At 36.0% G+C, this 14,913-nt stretch overlaps 1 protein-coding gene across 2 annotated transcripts in view; it reads right to left on the bottom strand.

The window, feature by feature from the left end:
- Positions 1–8,590: 8,590 nt before the first annotated feature.
- QRFPR (pyroglutamylated RFamide peptide receptor) overlaps positions 8,591–14,913 on the bottom strand; it is a 46,448-nt gene continuing 40,125 nt past the window's right edge. The window contains exons 4-6 of one of the 2 annotated variants that reach the window (XM_013998193.3): positions 13,156–13,391; positions 10,103–10,200; positions 8,591–9,353 (exon numbers count right to left, since the gene is read on the bottom strand). In XM_013998193.3, coding sequence (XP_013853647.3) covers positions 8,953–9,353; positions 10,103–10,200; positions 13,156–13,391 — 735 coding nt within the window. In that variant the 3' untranslated portion in view covers positions 8,591–8,952. The remainder of the gene's footprint in view (positions 9,354–10,102; positions 10,201–13,155; positions 13,392–14,913) is intronic. The other variant, XM_084973951.1, reaches the window with a different exon arrangement.

Genomic DNA, 14,913 nt, shown 5'->3' with positions numbered 1-14,913 from the left:
GGTCTTCTCTTGGTGTATTCTAAACTCTGACTTCCAGTGGTTGTGTGTGTGTGTGTGTGTGTGTGTGTGTGTGTGTGATTATGTTACTGAACCAGCTGTATTTTCCCAATGTGCAGTAAGCCAAACAATGAGGTGCTGAAGTTTGCTGCAGAGAAAGATTTTTTTTTTTTTAAAATGAGGCAGCCATACAGGGAAACAAGAAAAAAAAAATCTCATATCTGCCTTCTGGAAGGTAAGGGGCTTGGGATATATATGAGATGAAGCTGAAGTGTGGAAAATGTAGGGAAAGGTGATTAGAAACAAGAGATAGGTGAGACAATGTTCTAGGCTGGTGCAACTAAGCTTCTTGCTTCTCCGTGGGGCATATGTTTGGAAATTGGCATAAAAGTGGAGTGTTTGTCCTCTGATGTCAAAAGATCGCTGAGGACACTCTTGCATGTCCAGTTGAAGGGTTGGTGATCCCAACCAGTCTTAACTGGCTGGAATTCAGACTAGACACAGCTGACTCCAAGTTCCTGGAAAACAACTCAGGCAAAATCCTATGGTTTAGGGTACCTAACACTTGGAGGATATGTATTTTTTTTTTTTAAAAGAAAACAATTAAAGTGAACTTGATCAGAGAAGGCAAGTTACAGTTTAGTATTTATTAAGCAAGTTGCAGTAATAGGTCTAACTGATGACTACCCTCGGTTTCAATATAATGTTCATAATCAACAGCCAGTTTTTTTTTTCAAGAAATTTTTTGAAAATTAACATCCACTGTGGCTACCCTGTCTTTTTCTTTATTATTGTGGGTTTATATACTTTGTTTTCTTTTATTATTATTCTGGTAAGCTCTTGGAAGAAAAAATATGTTTACATAGTCTAGTATATTAAACAAGAACTCATTCCTTTATTATTTTTTAAAGATTTTTTGCTATTTTAGGGCCAAACCCACAGCATATGGAGGTTCCGAATACAGGGGTGAAATTGTCCTATACCACAGCCACAGCAATGTGGGATCCAAGATGTGTCTGCGACCTACATCACAGCTCACAGCAATGCTGGATCCTTAGCTAACTGAGCAAGGCCAGGGATTGAACCGACATCCTCTTGGATCCTGGTCAGATTTGTTAACTGCTGAGCCACAAAGGGAACTCCCTTAATTATTTTTAAACCACTCAGGTTGGTGAAGTTTAGAGAAAACTGTCACATTGAAATGCCAACTCACTATTGAGAAGAGATTGTAGGTTTCTTGGATTCTCTTTTTCCTTGAAATCTCCTCTTTTAAAAAATTGCCTTTGCCAATTCATTAAAAATTAATTAAAAATAGTTTCCTAATATCTATTGTCCTAGGTTTTCCTTAGTTAACACAGTTTTGTAACTAAAACAACAGCTAATGAATTTGGCATAGTGACCAGAAACCAAAGGAGTTGTCAGAACAGGAGTTATTTACTCATGTCATTTTGTAATACTTATTGTTCAAAGAGGAGAATTTTAATGTTATTTTATCTCATTTCTTTCTGATTTTTTTCTTTTGTATTTAAATCATAGTCTCAGCTCTGGAAAACAAAAATTTTGGTGAGCAAGAAGAAAAAGAACTTGATATCTAAGCCAGTAAATCTGTGTATGTTTTTAAAACTTACATGTTCTTATGGTTTATTTTTAGCCTCATAGCATTGTAGTCAGAAAAATACTTGGTATAATTTAAGTTTTCTTCAATTTGCTAAAGCTTGATTTGAGGCCCAGGATGTCATCTGTCGTGGAGAATGTTCCTTTGGCACTTGAGAAGAATTTGTACTCTGCTGATTTCAGATAGGATGTTCTATAAATATCAATTGAGTCTATCTGGTCTAATGTGTCATTTAAGGCCTGTGTATATATGACAAGCCCACAGCTACCGTCATTCTAAATTATGAGAAACTGAAAGCTTTCCTGCTAAAATCAGGAAAAATACAAGGTTGTCTGCTCTCAGCCCTTTTAATCAACATAGTTTTGGAAGTCTTAGGACACAGAGAAGAAAAAGAAATAAAAGGAATTCAAATTGGAAAAGAAAAGAAGTAAAACCATCACTGTTTGTGGATGATGATACTATGCATAGAAAATCCTAAATATGCTGCCAGAAAACTGCTATAGCTCCTAAAAGAGTTTTAGGTAAAATTGCAGGGTAAAAAAGTAATACACAGAAATTTCTTGCATTCCTGCACACTAACAACAAAAGATCATCAGAAAGAGAAATCAAGGACACAATCCTATTTACTATCAAGTCAAACATAATAAAATACCTAGGAATAAATCTACCTAAAAAGGTAAAAGACCTGTACTCTTAAAACTTTTAAGGCACTGATGAAGGAAATCAAAGATGACGCAACAGATGGAAAGATAGAGCATGCTCTTGAACTGGAAGAATCAACATTATCCAAATGACTACCTACCTAAGGCAATCTACATATTCAGTGTAATCCTTACTAAATTTCCAATGGAATTTTTCACAGAACTAGAACAAAAATTTTTTAATTAGCATGGAAACATGAAAGACCTTGAATAGCCAAAGGAATCTTGAGAAAGAAAAATGGAGCTGGAGAAATAAGGCTTCCTGACTACAGACTATATACTGCAGAGTTACAATCACCATGGTACTGGCACAAAAACAGAAATATATATCAGTGGAAGAGGAATAAAAAAGTTATAGGATGAAATGATTTTTATGACTTTTTGCCTCTATTTTCTCATTTGCCAGCTAACTCTTTTCAGCTTCATCTGGTTCAGAATAGAAACAATTTTCCTGATCTTGAAATAGAAAGAGAGTGTCTAGGTCTGACACATAGTAGGCACTCCAAAAACATTCGTTGAATCAGTTCACTGTCACTGAACAATACATTGCCAGTCTATACTTTTTAATAGATAGGTCTGTTTTTTTGTTCCAACATTTCAAGGACTCCTGTAGTCCCCATAAAATCTATAAATACCACATTTGCAAAATAGCTGAACTGCTTTTTACCCCTATGCATAGCAAAAACCTCTCAACATTGTATTTAAAGAGCCTGTTAGCCTTATAGATAATGAGATTAAATGGCTCCAGCTTGAATTTTAGAGCAATAAAGCAGAAAATATGTTAAGGCCACTTTGATGAGTTGAGAATGTAAAAATAACTTTTTATGGAGTGATAAAGAAAGGAATTTTATTTATTTATTCATTCATTCATTCATTCTTTTCAGGGCCACTCCTGTGGCATATGGAAGTTCCCAGGCTAGGGGTCTAATCAGAGCTACAGCTGCTGGCCTATACCACAGCTATAGCAATGTCAGATCTGATCTGAGCTAGGTCTGTGACCTACTACACAGCTCAGAGCAATGCCAGATCCTTAACCCACTGAGTAGGGGTGGGGATCGAACCCACATCCTCATGGATACTAGTTGGGTTCATTACCTCAGAGCCAATGGGAACTCTGAAAGGAATTTTATTTTTACAGACTATATGGGGAGTAGAGAGAGTCCGGCTGACTATTAGGAGGAAATTCCTGGATGTGTAGTTTTCACATTTCATTAGCATTACTTCACCTGCCACACATGACCATTGATATTCTTCAAAAATATAGATCATAAATATTTAGTAACTTATTTGGCCATTCTCCTATTGGTAGGCACTTAGGTTTTTTTCTATCTTTGACTTAGTGTTTCTATTAATAAATACAGGTACACATCATTTTTAAACATTTTATTAAATACATTTAAAGAAGGTCTTTTTGTAATGTTTTCTTTTGCTTTGAAAACTTCCTTTTTGCTATTGGAGATAAAGATGAACATTACATAATGATGAAATGGCCAATCAAAAAGACATAAGAATCCTCATGTACCTGCCTTAAAACAGATTAGCAAAAGCTGGCTGATATAAAAGAGGAAGTGGACAAATATAAAACCATAGAGGAAGACTTTAGCATACTTCTCACAGGAACTGATAGTCCAAACAGGAGGCCATAGATGTGAGCTAAGGAAGAGATATTTGTGCAAGATTGGTGATTGATAATGGAGGAATATGCCACCTGTTTGTACAGATGAACTGTACCCTCTAGACCTGCTCTAACTGATGATCTTGGATACACTGCTTCCATTATGAATTTGTTTACAGAACTGCCCCATCAGCGACTTGGTGGATGTGATGATGCCCATCTCATTATAGACAATTTTGGTCACATAGTGGCTGAATGGTATGACCATCTGTCTCTCCCAGGGCCAGCAGCGTGCCTGGAGCTACATTTTGATGGTGAATAATTCTTTGCTGCAGATGACATGAACTTGCTCCAGAAATCCAGGGGTATGAGCAGAAACACTTTAATTTCAATTTGCAAAAGTTTCCACATGACATTTTTATTTAACACAGATACTTCTAATACTACGTGGCTTTATGCGCATATGATTCAAGTGACAGAATTTCTTTTCTTTTTTTTTTTTTTTGTTTTTTGTTTTTTTTTTTTAGGGTCACACCAGGGGCATTATGGAGGTTCCCAGGCTAGGGGTCTAATTGGAGCTGTAGCCACCAGCCTACGCCAAAGCCACAGCAACTCAGGATCTGAGCCGTGTCTGCGACCTACACCACAGCTCATGGCGACACCAGCTCCTTAACCCACTGAGTGAGGCGAGGGATTGAACCTGCATCTTCATGGATACTAGTTAGGTTCGTTGACCACTGAGCCACAACCTAGGTCATATGGTCCAAAGGATGAGTCTGCTTTTATGTAATCTAGACCAGTTGCAGAGGCCTTCTCGCTATGGCATCCGCTGGAAACTAGCTGTCTACCATTTTGCTAATAAATGGGTCAAAACAGTATTCTCTAGAAAATATAATGCTGTGAAACCCAGAGGTCTACCAACCATTGTACTTCTTTGTTAGTGGTAGGTGGTTCATAGTACAAAAAACCCCAGAAATTACTTTGAAAGTTACGTTCTGAAATTTCCCAGAAGATAACCCCTAAAAACTTCACCAATGTGGCAGCCTTTAAATCTTTTAAAGTTTTGTCTGTACTATTTCCCACCCTCTGGAGCACATATGATTATAAAATCATGGTCCTTGCCAATTTTTTTTCTGCTTATCAGCTCTAAGTAATATAATGTGATAAATACACTGTTGCATTTGGTATAACACCAAAATGATCTTCTGTAGAATATCCAGACTTTTCAATTCCCTTTGGACTATTGTGAAAAAGCAAATTAACATGATGTTGGTTAAAGCAGTGGAATGTATGTACACTATCATCTATCTCATGTGAATATAAACTGCTGCTGTTTCTCCTTTTAAGTGGGCATTGAAAACTGTTTTTGTCCAATCCACAGCTGCATACAACGTACAGAGGCTGTGATAATCTGTACCAGTAAAGATAACATATCCAGCACAATAGCAGCGCTTGGAGTTATGATCTGAGTTTGTGTTAGTCTACTGCCATTCAGTAAGATCCAATAAGATTTTGCAGGTCTGATTGGTGAATTAAATGAGGATATGATGGGTACCTATGTTGCACCACTTAAATCTTTGAGAATGGCACTAATCTTTGATGTCCACTCTGGGGAAGCAATATTGTTTTTGATTTACTCTCTTGGCTGCTTGGGATGGTGAGGGGGAGGCAGTTTCAAAAGCTTTCACTAAGCTTTTCCTACTATAGTAGATCTTATGCTACAAGTCAAGATACCAGTATATGGATTTGGCATTTTCGGGTTGCAAAATGAAATTCCTTTATGTGTTTTTTTTTAAATTGAGGTATAATTTTCATAATTAAACTCATCCCTTTAAAGTATACAAGTTCAATAAATATTGACAAATTTATAAAGTCAAGTAACCATGACCAGAATTAAGATATGGAACATTTCCATTATCCAGAAAAGTCCCTCATGCTCTTTGCACTCAAGTGCTTAAATTTAGCTAGCCCCTACAAACTACTTGCTTGTTTTCTACCGCTATAGTTTTGTCTTTTCTGGAATATCAGGTACCTGGAATCATAGAATATAGATTCTTTCCTGCCTTGTTTCTTTCACTTAGCATAACACTTTTGAAACTTATTCTTGTTGTTACATGCCCTCATAGTTAATTCCTTTTTATTGCTGGGTTATATTCATTGGATAGATTTACCAAAATTTGTTTTTTTCATTCACTGGTTGATAAATATCTGGGTTGTTTCTGATTTAGGGTTATTTTGAAATAATCTGCTATGAATATTCATGCACAGGTGTGTGTGTGTGTTTGATAGAATTCAGTTTATCAATTCTTTTTTTTAGGCTTCTTTCTTTTAGTGCTTTATTAAAACTTTACCTCACCTAATCCAGGGTATAAGTATCTTCTTCTATATTTTATGTGAGAAATTTTATGGATTTAGCTCTTATATTTAAGTCTACAATGCATTATGAGTTAATTTTATGTAGTATAAAGATCAAAGTCCTATTTTTGGAATTTGGATATTTGTTTTGGAACCACTTGTTTGGAAAATTTTCCTCTCTCTTTTTGAATTATATTGCCTCTGGTCTATATACAGGGCTTTTTTTGGCATAAGGATCCATAATGAAACAAAATATCTAGAGGTCTGACCAGTGACACATATCTTTTCATTGATTTCAAAGACACTTTACCCAAATGCCAATCAAGATTTTCTCTACTCCTCTTCAACCCTGTCTTGTGGATCCAAAGAGACTTTCTCAAATCTTACTCCAAGCACCAGATAAGGGGAAAGTAGGTAGAGTAAAATGAATGACAACTTAAGGCAGAGAAAATCCTTGGATGGAGGACAAAGAGGTTTAAGAGACTCAGGGGACTGTGAAGTCAGGGAAATTAGAAAGAAAAGCCATAATCAGGGCTCCTTTTGCAAATCCAAGGCAAATTCTCAATGGACTTCTAAGTTATGTTACACTACTGTTTGAACTCATATCCAGACTGAGCTCAGACTTTCTTTGGCTAATAGTAGGCATTTCTCAGTAATGTACTGGATCTGATTTCTTGCCAAACTTTTATAATACAGCAAAAGAATTAAATGTTTAGAAGACAAAAAAGCATGCTCCAACTATTTTTGTTTCTGAAACAACATTAATGCAGTGTGAGAAAAAGAAAGAAAAGAAAACCTTTCACAGCCTTCCTGGAAATTTTATAGTAAATATTTAATTATAATCTAATATCTAAATATTTTAGATCAAGCTCTACAATATTAAAGAATTTTTAAAACTTCAATCTTAATAATTAAACAGTAATAGTGTTGATTTATCTGTTTTTCATTGTGATTTGGAACATGTACATTAAATATAAGAAGAGTCATATGGATATTTGCCAATTAAATAAGGTTAACCAAAGATCAGTAAATAAGATTCATTTTTAATGGCTTATTGATTTAAAGCAAACCATTGATTTGCTGCAGGGTAACTAGGGGAACAGGGAAACAGTATATATAAATAATCTATGATGAGTCTATTTCACCAAATAATATTTCCCTCCCTTGACTTTGTTAATTTTCCTGTCATATTAACATTTTCCCTAATAGCACACACTGATTAATCTGTTTTTTTTTCATCCATGCTTACATTAACACACACATAAAATTAAGTGTCTGCATCTCAAAAGATCCCAATGGCCAGAGTTCTCTGGTTCCCAAACTCGAAAGCTGTCCAAATGAAGTACCCTGAGAATTCTTGAGCATCTCTTCCTTTCTAATACCTGACTGGAGGAATAAGGATTAGAAAACTATGCAGAAGAAACACTTTGTCTATAAGGCTGTGATGACTGGACTTTGGGAAGCTCAGATATTGAAGGGGAAGCAACAGGGCTCCGTGATGGGGCTACCGGATCTGTGACATTTGGGAGTAAGAAGAAAAGACTGCAAGGAGAGGGGTTGAGTTGAAGGAAGAATTAGGTAAGGAATATAAGTGAGGAACTCCACTGTTCTTCCAGACCCACCTCTCTTGGAGGTCAGTTTGGGGCACAGTAAAATTTCACAGGCTTGGAGTTGATTCTCTCTTTCTCATTAACTATACCCAAAGGACCTAAAAGTCCTTTTACATAACAAAACTTCCTTTATGCCAACTAGTGAAAATAAAAGGCTTAAAAATATAGATATTTGCTATAGTTAGACTGGTCTAAATAAATTAGAGTCAACTTACAGCTGAGAATCCCAGAAACATTCTTCTTCTGATCAGAGAAACCAGTTACAAAATAGGCAGGAGTGAACAGTTGAATAGGGTTGAGGAAAAGTCTCAGAAAGGAAAAAGGAAACAATAAGGGGGGGGGGGGCTGCTGAGACATGAGGAACTATAATAATGCTAGAGAACTTGGGAAGCTTTGGAGTATGAAGTGCTTCCCTGCTCCTATCTCATTTTGTTCTGGCAGGGAACTTCGTGAAGATAAGTACCATTCAGTTTACCAAGGAAGGAATAGGGACTTAAAGAAGTTATGTGACTTGCCAGTCATCACAACAGTAAAAGGTAAAGATATGAGAAGCTGAAACCCAGCCATATGACTCTAAATCTCAGCCATATGTCATTTTGTAGCCTCTCCATTGCCTTTGACTTTGCAATTATTGAATAGACCTCATTCGCAAAAGATTGTATCACCAAGCTTCAGTGGTGCGATAAAAATTACATTATAGTGTTCAATTATTAAATTTATTCAAGAAAAAAGATACAATTGTTAAGCTACTTTCTTATCCAATTTAGCAATAAATAGAAAGCCACATTACACTGACTACATAAGGGGAAAACTGCTAGGCAAGAACATTTATTTCTGTACAAGATTTTTAAAAATCCACTTTCATAATCTACAAGGATGGTATACTCATTTTTCAAAATTGAGTTTTCATGTGCAGTGTAAGATTTTTATGGAAACATGAGTTAAGATTCCTTCTTTTCATCATTCTAAAATAAAACACGAGTATTTGACCTTTGCTCAAAATAATTTTCTCTTCAGATTAAGCTATGAAGGGCATTGATTATGAATACATTGTTATAATTAAGGCCCACTGCCTAAAGCAGAATTCTCAGAAAATTCAGAATTAAAAAGGGCAAGATGTCTTTTGAGATGCTTTTTCTCCTCGGGTTGTTCACACAACTTGACTTCAATGCTGCCATCACTGAATGCGTCTCCTTTGGTCTCCTGTATTATGTTTTCTTTCCGGGAAAATTTCGCTTTCTTCTGCATCATGGTAATTCCTGAATTTCCATGCCTTCGTGCTGGGGATGAAGTTTCTTTTACTACGCAATAACAAACTGCAGATAAAAAATTCTTTTTGAAGTTTTCATTCATAAATGCATAAACAATTGGATTACAAATGGAATTGGAAAATCCAATTATTTGCACTATAGCAAAAATCATCTTGATTGTAACATCAGTATATTCCTTTTCAAAATTACCTGAAATAAAAAGTAATACTTTAGAATGGATTTTTTAAAAATGAATATAAAGTAACATTTCTGTTTATCTTCTGTCCTTACTAGATACCTACAATTGTGTAAGTGGTTAAAGGTATATAAAATTCAAAAGACCATTTTGGGAAGAACCATCAGATGTCTGCAGAAAAACCACTTTTGTGATGAATTCTCATTCTTAGAGAAGCTAGTCTTGCAAACACAGCCCAGTGCCCAGTACATTTGAGGGTTTACTGCATTTCAACTTGATTTCAAACTTTATGTAAACTGGAAGCAACAGTTATCCTTCAGATGTCTGCTTGTGTTAGAAAAACACAATCATCTGAGAACCATGTTCAGGGTTGTATTATCAGAAAGAATACATTAAGGGTCTGGCTGAAGTCCTAGGTATTATTAAATTCATATGGTTCAAGTGAGGGTTCTAAATAGAAAACACTCACAGGATGTCACACCTCTCCCAATGTTTAAATGGCTTAAGGAGAAGAGAAGGCATGACATGGAAGAAGAATCTCAAAAGCTTTTCTTTATCTTTTGTAATTAGTAAAGCTTTGGTCATATTCATACATGATTTTCTAACATATAACAATCTGGTAATCTTAAAACATGAAAGAAACCTAATAAATGTTTGATACTTGATTACCCAAGTGAATGGCAACAAATTTCAATGATTCCTTGTCCATTCTAGCAGGAAATGAACTAGAACTTCCATTTAAATGAGAAAAACAAGCACTTACTATATTCAATCATCATGTGAATCACGTGGAAAGGTGCCCAACATACAGCAAAGAGAGCCACCACTGTCACCATCATAATGACAGCTCGCTTCTTCTTCCTGGACCCATAAGGATACACTGTGTTAGTCAACTTCTCCTTGGCAGATGTGTCAACTTGGTTGCAAAGCAGTTAAAGTTCAAGTCCAGACTTCTCAATGATACTTTTTCAAATATTAATGAAGCTCAGGATGGGTTAAATGTGAACTGTTTATCATCTTTTTCCATTGCTATTACCCTCATCCCTATATTTCTCATATTATAAAGGTCCTTTAGATATGTGCTCATGATGGGTCTAGCACTGTGTTAGATGCTTGGCATGGATTATGTTATCAATCTTCCCAATAAGGCATTTGACAGATGCAGAAACTGAGGTACAGAGAAAGGTAACTTGCAAAGTTAGATGGCTAGTAGAGGATTTAAACTATAAAAGCTAGTTTGGATTTAAATTTAGGAAGTCTAACTTCAGTGCTTAGCTCTTATTCCTTTTATATTGAAGAGGACTCATGCCTGTGATAGAAAAATATGGGAAGCCCTCAGAACAGAATTAAAATATAATCCTCCATTATATAACTAAATAATATGATTAACCAGGGATTCAAATGAGTTTTCTGCTTTAGTCCTGTAAAGGAGATCTATACATTTTCAATGTTATAATGAGTTACATTCATTATTTGTTATCTCAACATGGTAACCCTTTCTTTTGAGGAAGTGAGAGATCTAAATCCGCAAGAAGTCCCAAGGTGCTAAACAGTTCAACACTGTACACTGAGAGGGAGGAGTTCTTTATAGAAATCGGACACTAGAGGTCGCTGCACACTTGAAAAAAATGATGAATTTCATCAAATCACTAGACTTGGTATAAGATTTTGTGTTTTTTTAATAGCCATTCAGTGTAGATTATAGAATAAACAGTATGGCCCACAAGTATCATAGCAATAAATTATATTTTTAAATTTCTATTAATCAATATGATCAGAAAGTAAAGAAGAAAATATATCAGTAATAGTAACTTTAAATAAACATACTCTCATTACCAAAGGATTTTCATACATATCTTATTTTTTTTCAGCATCATCCTTGGATGGGAGGAAGTAAGAATGGATATTATTATGCTTCCTGATACATGTGAGGAAAGTAGGGCCTTGGGAGTAAGAAGACATCCACATCATGTGGCTGGTGAGTCACAGAGAGAGGAGAGCAATTCCTACTGCATCATGTTGACATGAAGATGAAAATATAACAATTTTCAAGATTTCAGGTAAGTTTCTTTCTGTAACAGTGACTTCCCCTTTTATTCAGGAGCTGGTGATCTCACTCTTTCTTATTATCACACTTAAAACTCAAAAGTTTAAAATCACGAGTTCCCATCATGGCTCAGTGGTAACAAACCTGACTAGTATCCATGAGGATGCAGGTTTGATCCCTGGCCTTACTCAGTGGGTTAAGGATCCAGCATTGTCACGAGCTGTGGTGTAGGTCACAGACATGGCTTGGATCTGGCATTGCTGTGGGTGTGATGTAGGCCAACAACTATAGCTCCGATTTGACCCCTAGCCTGGGGGTCTCCATATACCATGGGTGCGGCCCTAAAAAAAAAAAAAGACAAAGAAACTTTAAAGTCAGCCCATGTCTCTTATGATCAGTGATGTTGAGCATTTTCTCAGGTGTTTGCTGGCCATCTGTATATCTTCCTTGGAGAACAGTCTATTCAGGTCTTTTGCCAATTTTTCTATTGATTGATTGGCTTTTTTGCTTTTGAGTTGTAGAAGTTGCTTATATATTCTAGAGATTAAGCCCTTGTCGGCTGCATCATTTGAAACTATTTTCTCCCATTCTGTAAGTTGTCTTTTTGTTTTCTTTTGGGTTTCCTTTGCTGTGCAAAAGCTTTTCAGTTTGATTATGTCCCATGGGTTTATTTTTGCTCTAATTTCTATTGCTTTGGGAGATTGACCTGAGAAAATATTCATGATGTTGATGTCAGAGAGTGTTCTGCCTATGTTCTCTTCTAGGAGTTTGATGGTTTCCTGTCTTATATTTAAGTCTTTCAGCCATTTTGAGTTTATTTTTGTGCATGGTGTGAGGGTGTGTTCTAATTTCATTGCTTTGCATGCAGCTGTCCAGGTTTCCCAGCAATGCTTGCTGAATAGACTTTCTTTTTCCCACTTTATGTTCTTGCCTCCCTTGTCAAAGATTACTTGACCATAGGTGTCAGGGTTTATTTCCGGGTTCTCTATTCTGTTCCATTGGTCTGTCTGTCTGTTTTGATACTAGTACCACACTGTTTTGATGACTGTGGCTTTGTAATATTTCTTGACGTCTGGGAGAGTTATGCCTATACACAATGGAATACTACTCAGCCATAAAAAAGAATGACATAGAGTTCCCATCATGGCTCAGTGGTAACAAACCTGACTAGTATCCATGAGGATGCAGGTTTGATCCCTGGCCTTACTCAATGGGTAAGTAAGGCCATTTGCAGCAACATGGATGGAACTAGAGAAGCTCATACTGAGTGAAATGAGCCAGAAAGACAAAGACAAATACCATATGATATCACTTATAACTGGAATCTAATATCTAGCACAAATGAACATCTCCACAGAAAAGAAAATCATGGACTTGGAAAATAGTCTTGTGGCTGCCTGATGGGAGAGGGAGGGAGTAGGAGGGATCGGGAGCTTGGGGTTATTAAACACAACTTAGAATAGATTTACAAGGAGGTCCTGCTGAATAGCATTGAGAACTATGTCTAGATACTCATATTGCAAGAGAACAAAGGGTGGGGAAAAATGTAATGTATATAACTTGATCCCTTTGCTGTACAGTGGGAAAATAATAATAATAACAATAAAACAACAACAACAAAAAATAAAGTCAGCCCATGTGCTAAATGTGAATTACAAATAACACTTTGACCAAATTAGCCAGGAATTTTGTGATCTCTGGCAACTGTCCCTTTCAGCACAGCTAACTTAAAATATTTTAAACACAGATGAGTTTTCCATTAAACAGACCTGGCTATTTTTGACATTTCTTTTCCATGAATAGTTCGAAGCACTGAGCCATCTCCCACTCTTTTCTTTATCCAAAGTTCATAGCCAATCTTGCTGTATAGGATAAGCATCACCATAAGCGGTAGGAGGAAGAGAATGACAAGGATGAAGGTGGTATAGATTTTCTGGTGCACAGGGCTGGTCCACTCTTCCAAGCAGCAGACATGTTCTTTTTCATATAAGAAGTCATACTTAATCTTTAAAATAGGTATAAATCAGTTAGAAGCGCCAGAGTCAGCATACAAAGAACAGAAAGCAGCCAAGTACTATGGTCATGCAGCATTTTTCAAATCCTTACATATTTACTATGGGTGCATATTTCAAATGAGATAGAATTTTGATTGCTCTTTTGTTGTGAAGTGTGATTTTTCCATGTAATTATTTAAATTCATAAGAGTTTCATATTTTCTTTTCTCTTTTAAATGGAATTGAGGTCCATAGCCTGTTCACTTTTCTCCTCAACTTTTTACATGATAGTCGTAAGTTTTCAATTGGGAGAAAGAACATTACAATGACCAAAGTATGTATTAAAAAAAAATTTGTACTAGTATGCCAGCTAGCTTACTGTTAAATTATTTTGCTCCCTCAGCTGTTGAAAAGAAGTATTTTAACAAGGCATCAAACTTCTTCCAATTGTATAGGCACTGAAAGTTTGTAATTTGTGACTTCTTTTTCAAATTGCGATGATCAGGTTCCTTGCAAAGATTTTAGAGAGGTAACTGGCAGCTTTCAGATTCTGAGATGAATGAGAAGTTGGAATTTAGACAATTACCAATGTACATATATTCAGATCCAATTATTAGCTTTTGAGGTATATATTTTACAGAAAGACAATTTCTATTTATTAATACTATTTCTGACAGACTGATCTGATGAACTCAAACATTAATAATAGCAATAATAACAAAAATTCTAGTAATGGACAAATTAAACATTTAAAGAATCTTCAAAAGTCATTTATATAGATAATAGGAATTAAAGTTAGAGAGTTTATTGAAACTATTGTCATTTGAGTCACTCTGGAGCTTTCCAGATGAAGAATACTTAGGTCTTAAGACATATTTCTGCCTCCATTCCCAGTAGATTTTATTACCAATCTTCAAAGTCAACTGAGTGAGGGAGAAAATATTTCTGGTATAGTTATCAAAAGTATGCAAATTCAAGTTCTGATCTAGGTGTTATTTTTGAAATACAACTAGGAATGGACAAACTTGCTGAGAGATCATTTTAAAATCCATATTCCTTGGGAAGAGGATATTCAGGTGAAACGCATTCTGATTCTATGTAGGCAGGGCCCACAGGGTCAACAACCAGGAGCCAAGCACTGACACATTCTAAAGCACAGGCTAGACTGGTGGTCTCTGAACAGGTGCTTGTTCCCCTGGGGACAAGCAAAGACCTTCTGAAGGTGCTCTCATATGGTTTCATGGGAACCAATTTCTGATCTTTTTCCAAACATACACTTCTCTTAAATCCCATTGCCTAACAGAATACTTGGGGTTGAAGTCCCATGATGGGTCTACGTTCCCAGTTGCTTTCATAATCACCCTTCCTTCAATTTTCAAAATTCCTAACTCTCATCCAGTCCCAATCGCACTCTGGGCCACCAATGCAAGACATGATTCAAACTACTGATGTCAGTGAAGCCACAGTGATCAAGGTACCATAAATTGTGCTTTTCCCTATATTAAATGTATTTCTATTCAGAGGAAAGTGTGG

This window comes from Sus scrofa, chromosome 8, assembly GCF_054392235.1.
Source record: "Sus scrofa isolate SSC_HxYL_T2T_F1_AM1 chromosome 8, Sscrofa_HxYL_maternal_Yorkshire_Landrace_v2.0, whole genome shotgun sequence".
Taxonomy (NCBI): domain Eukaryota; kingdom Metazoa; phylum Chordata; class Mammalia; order Artiodactyla; family Suidae; genus Sus; species Sus scrofa.
This window is presented reverse-complemented; position numbering and strand designations above follow the sequence as displayed.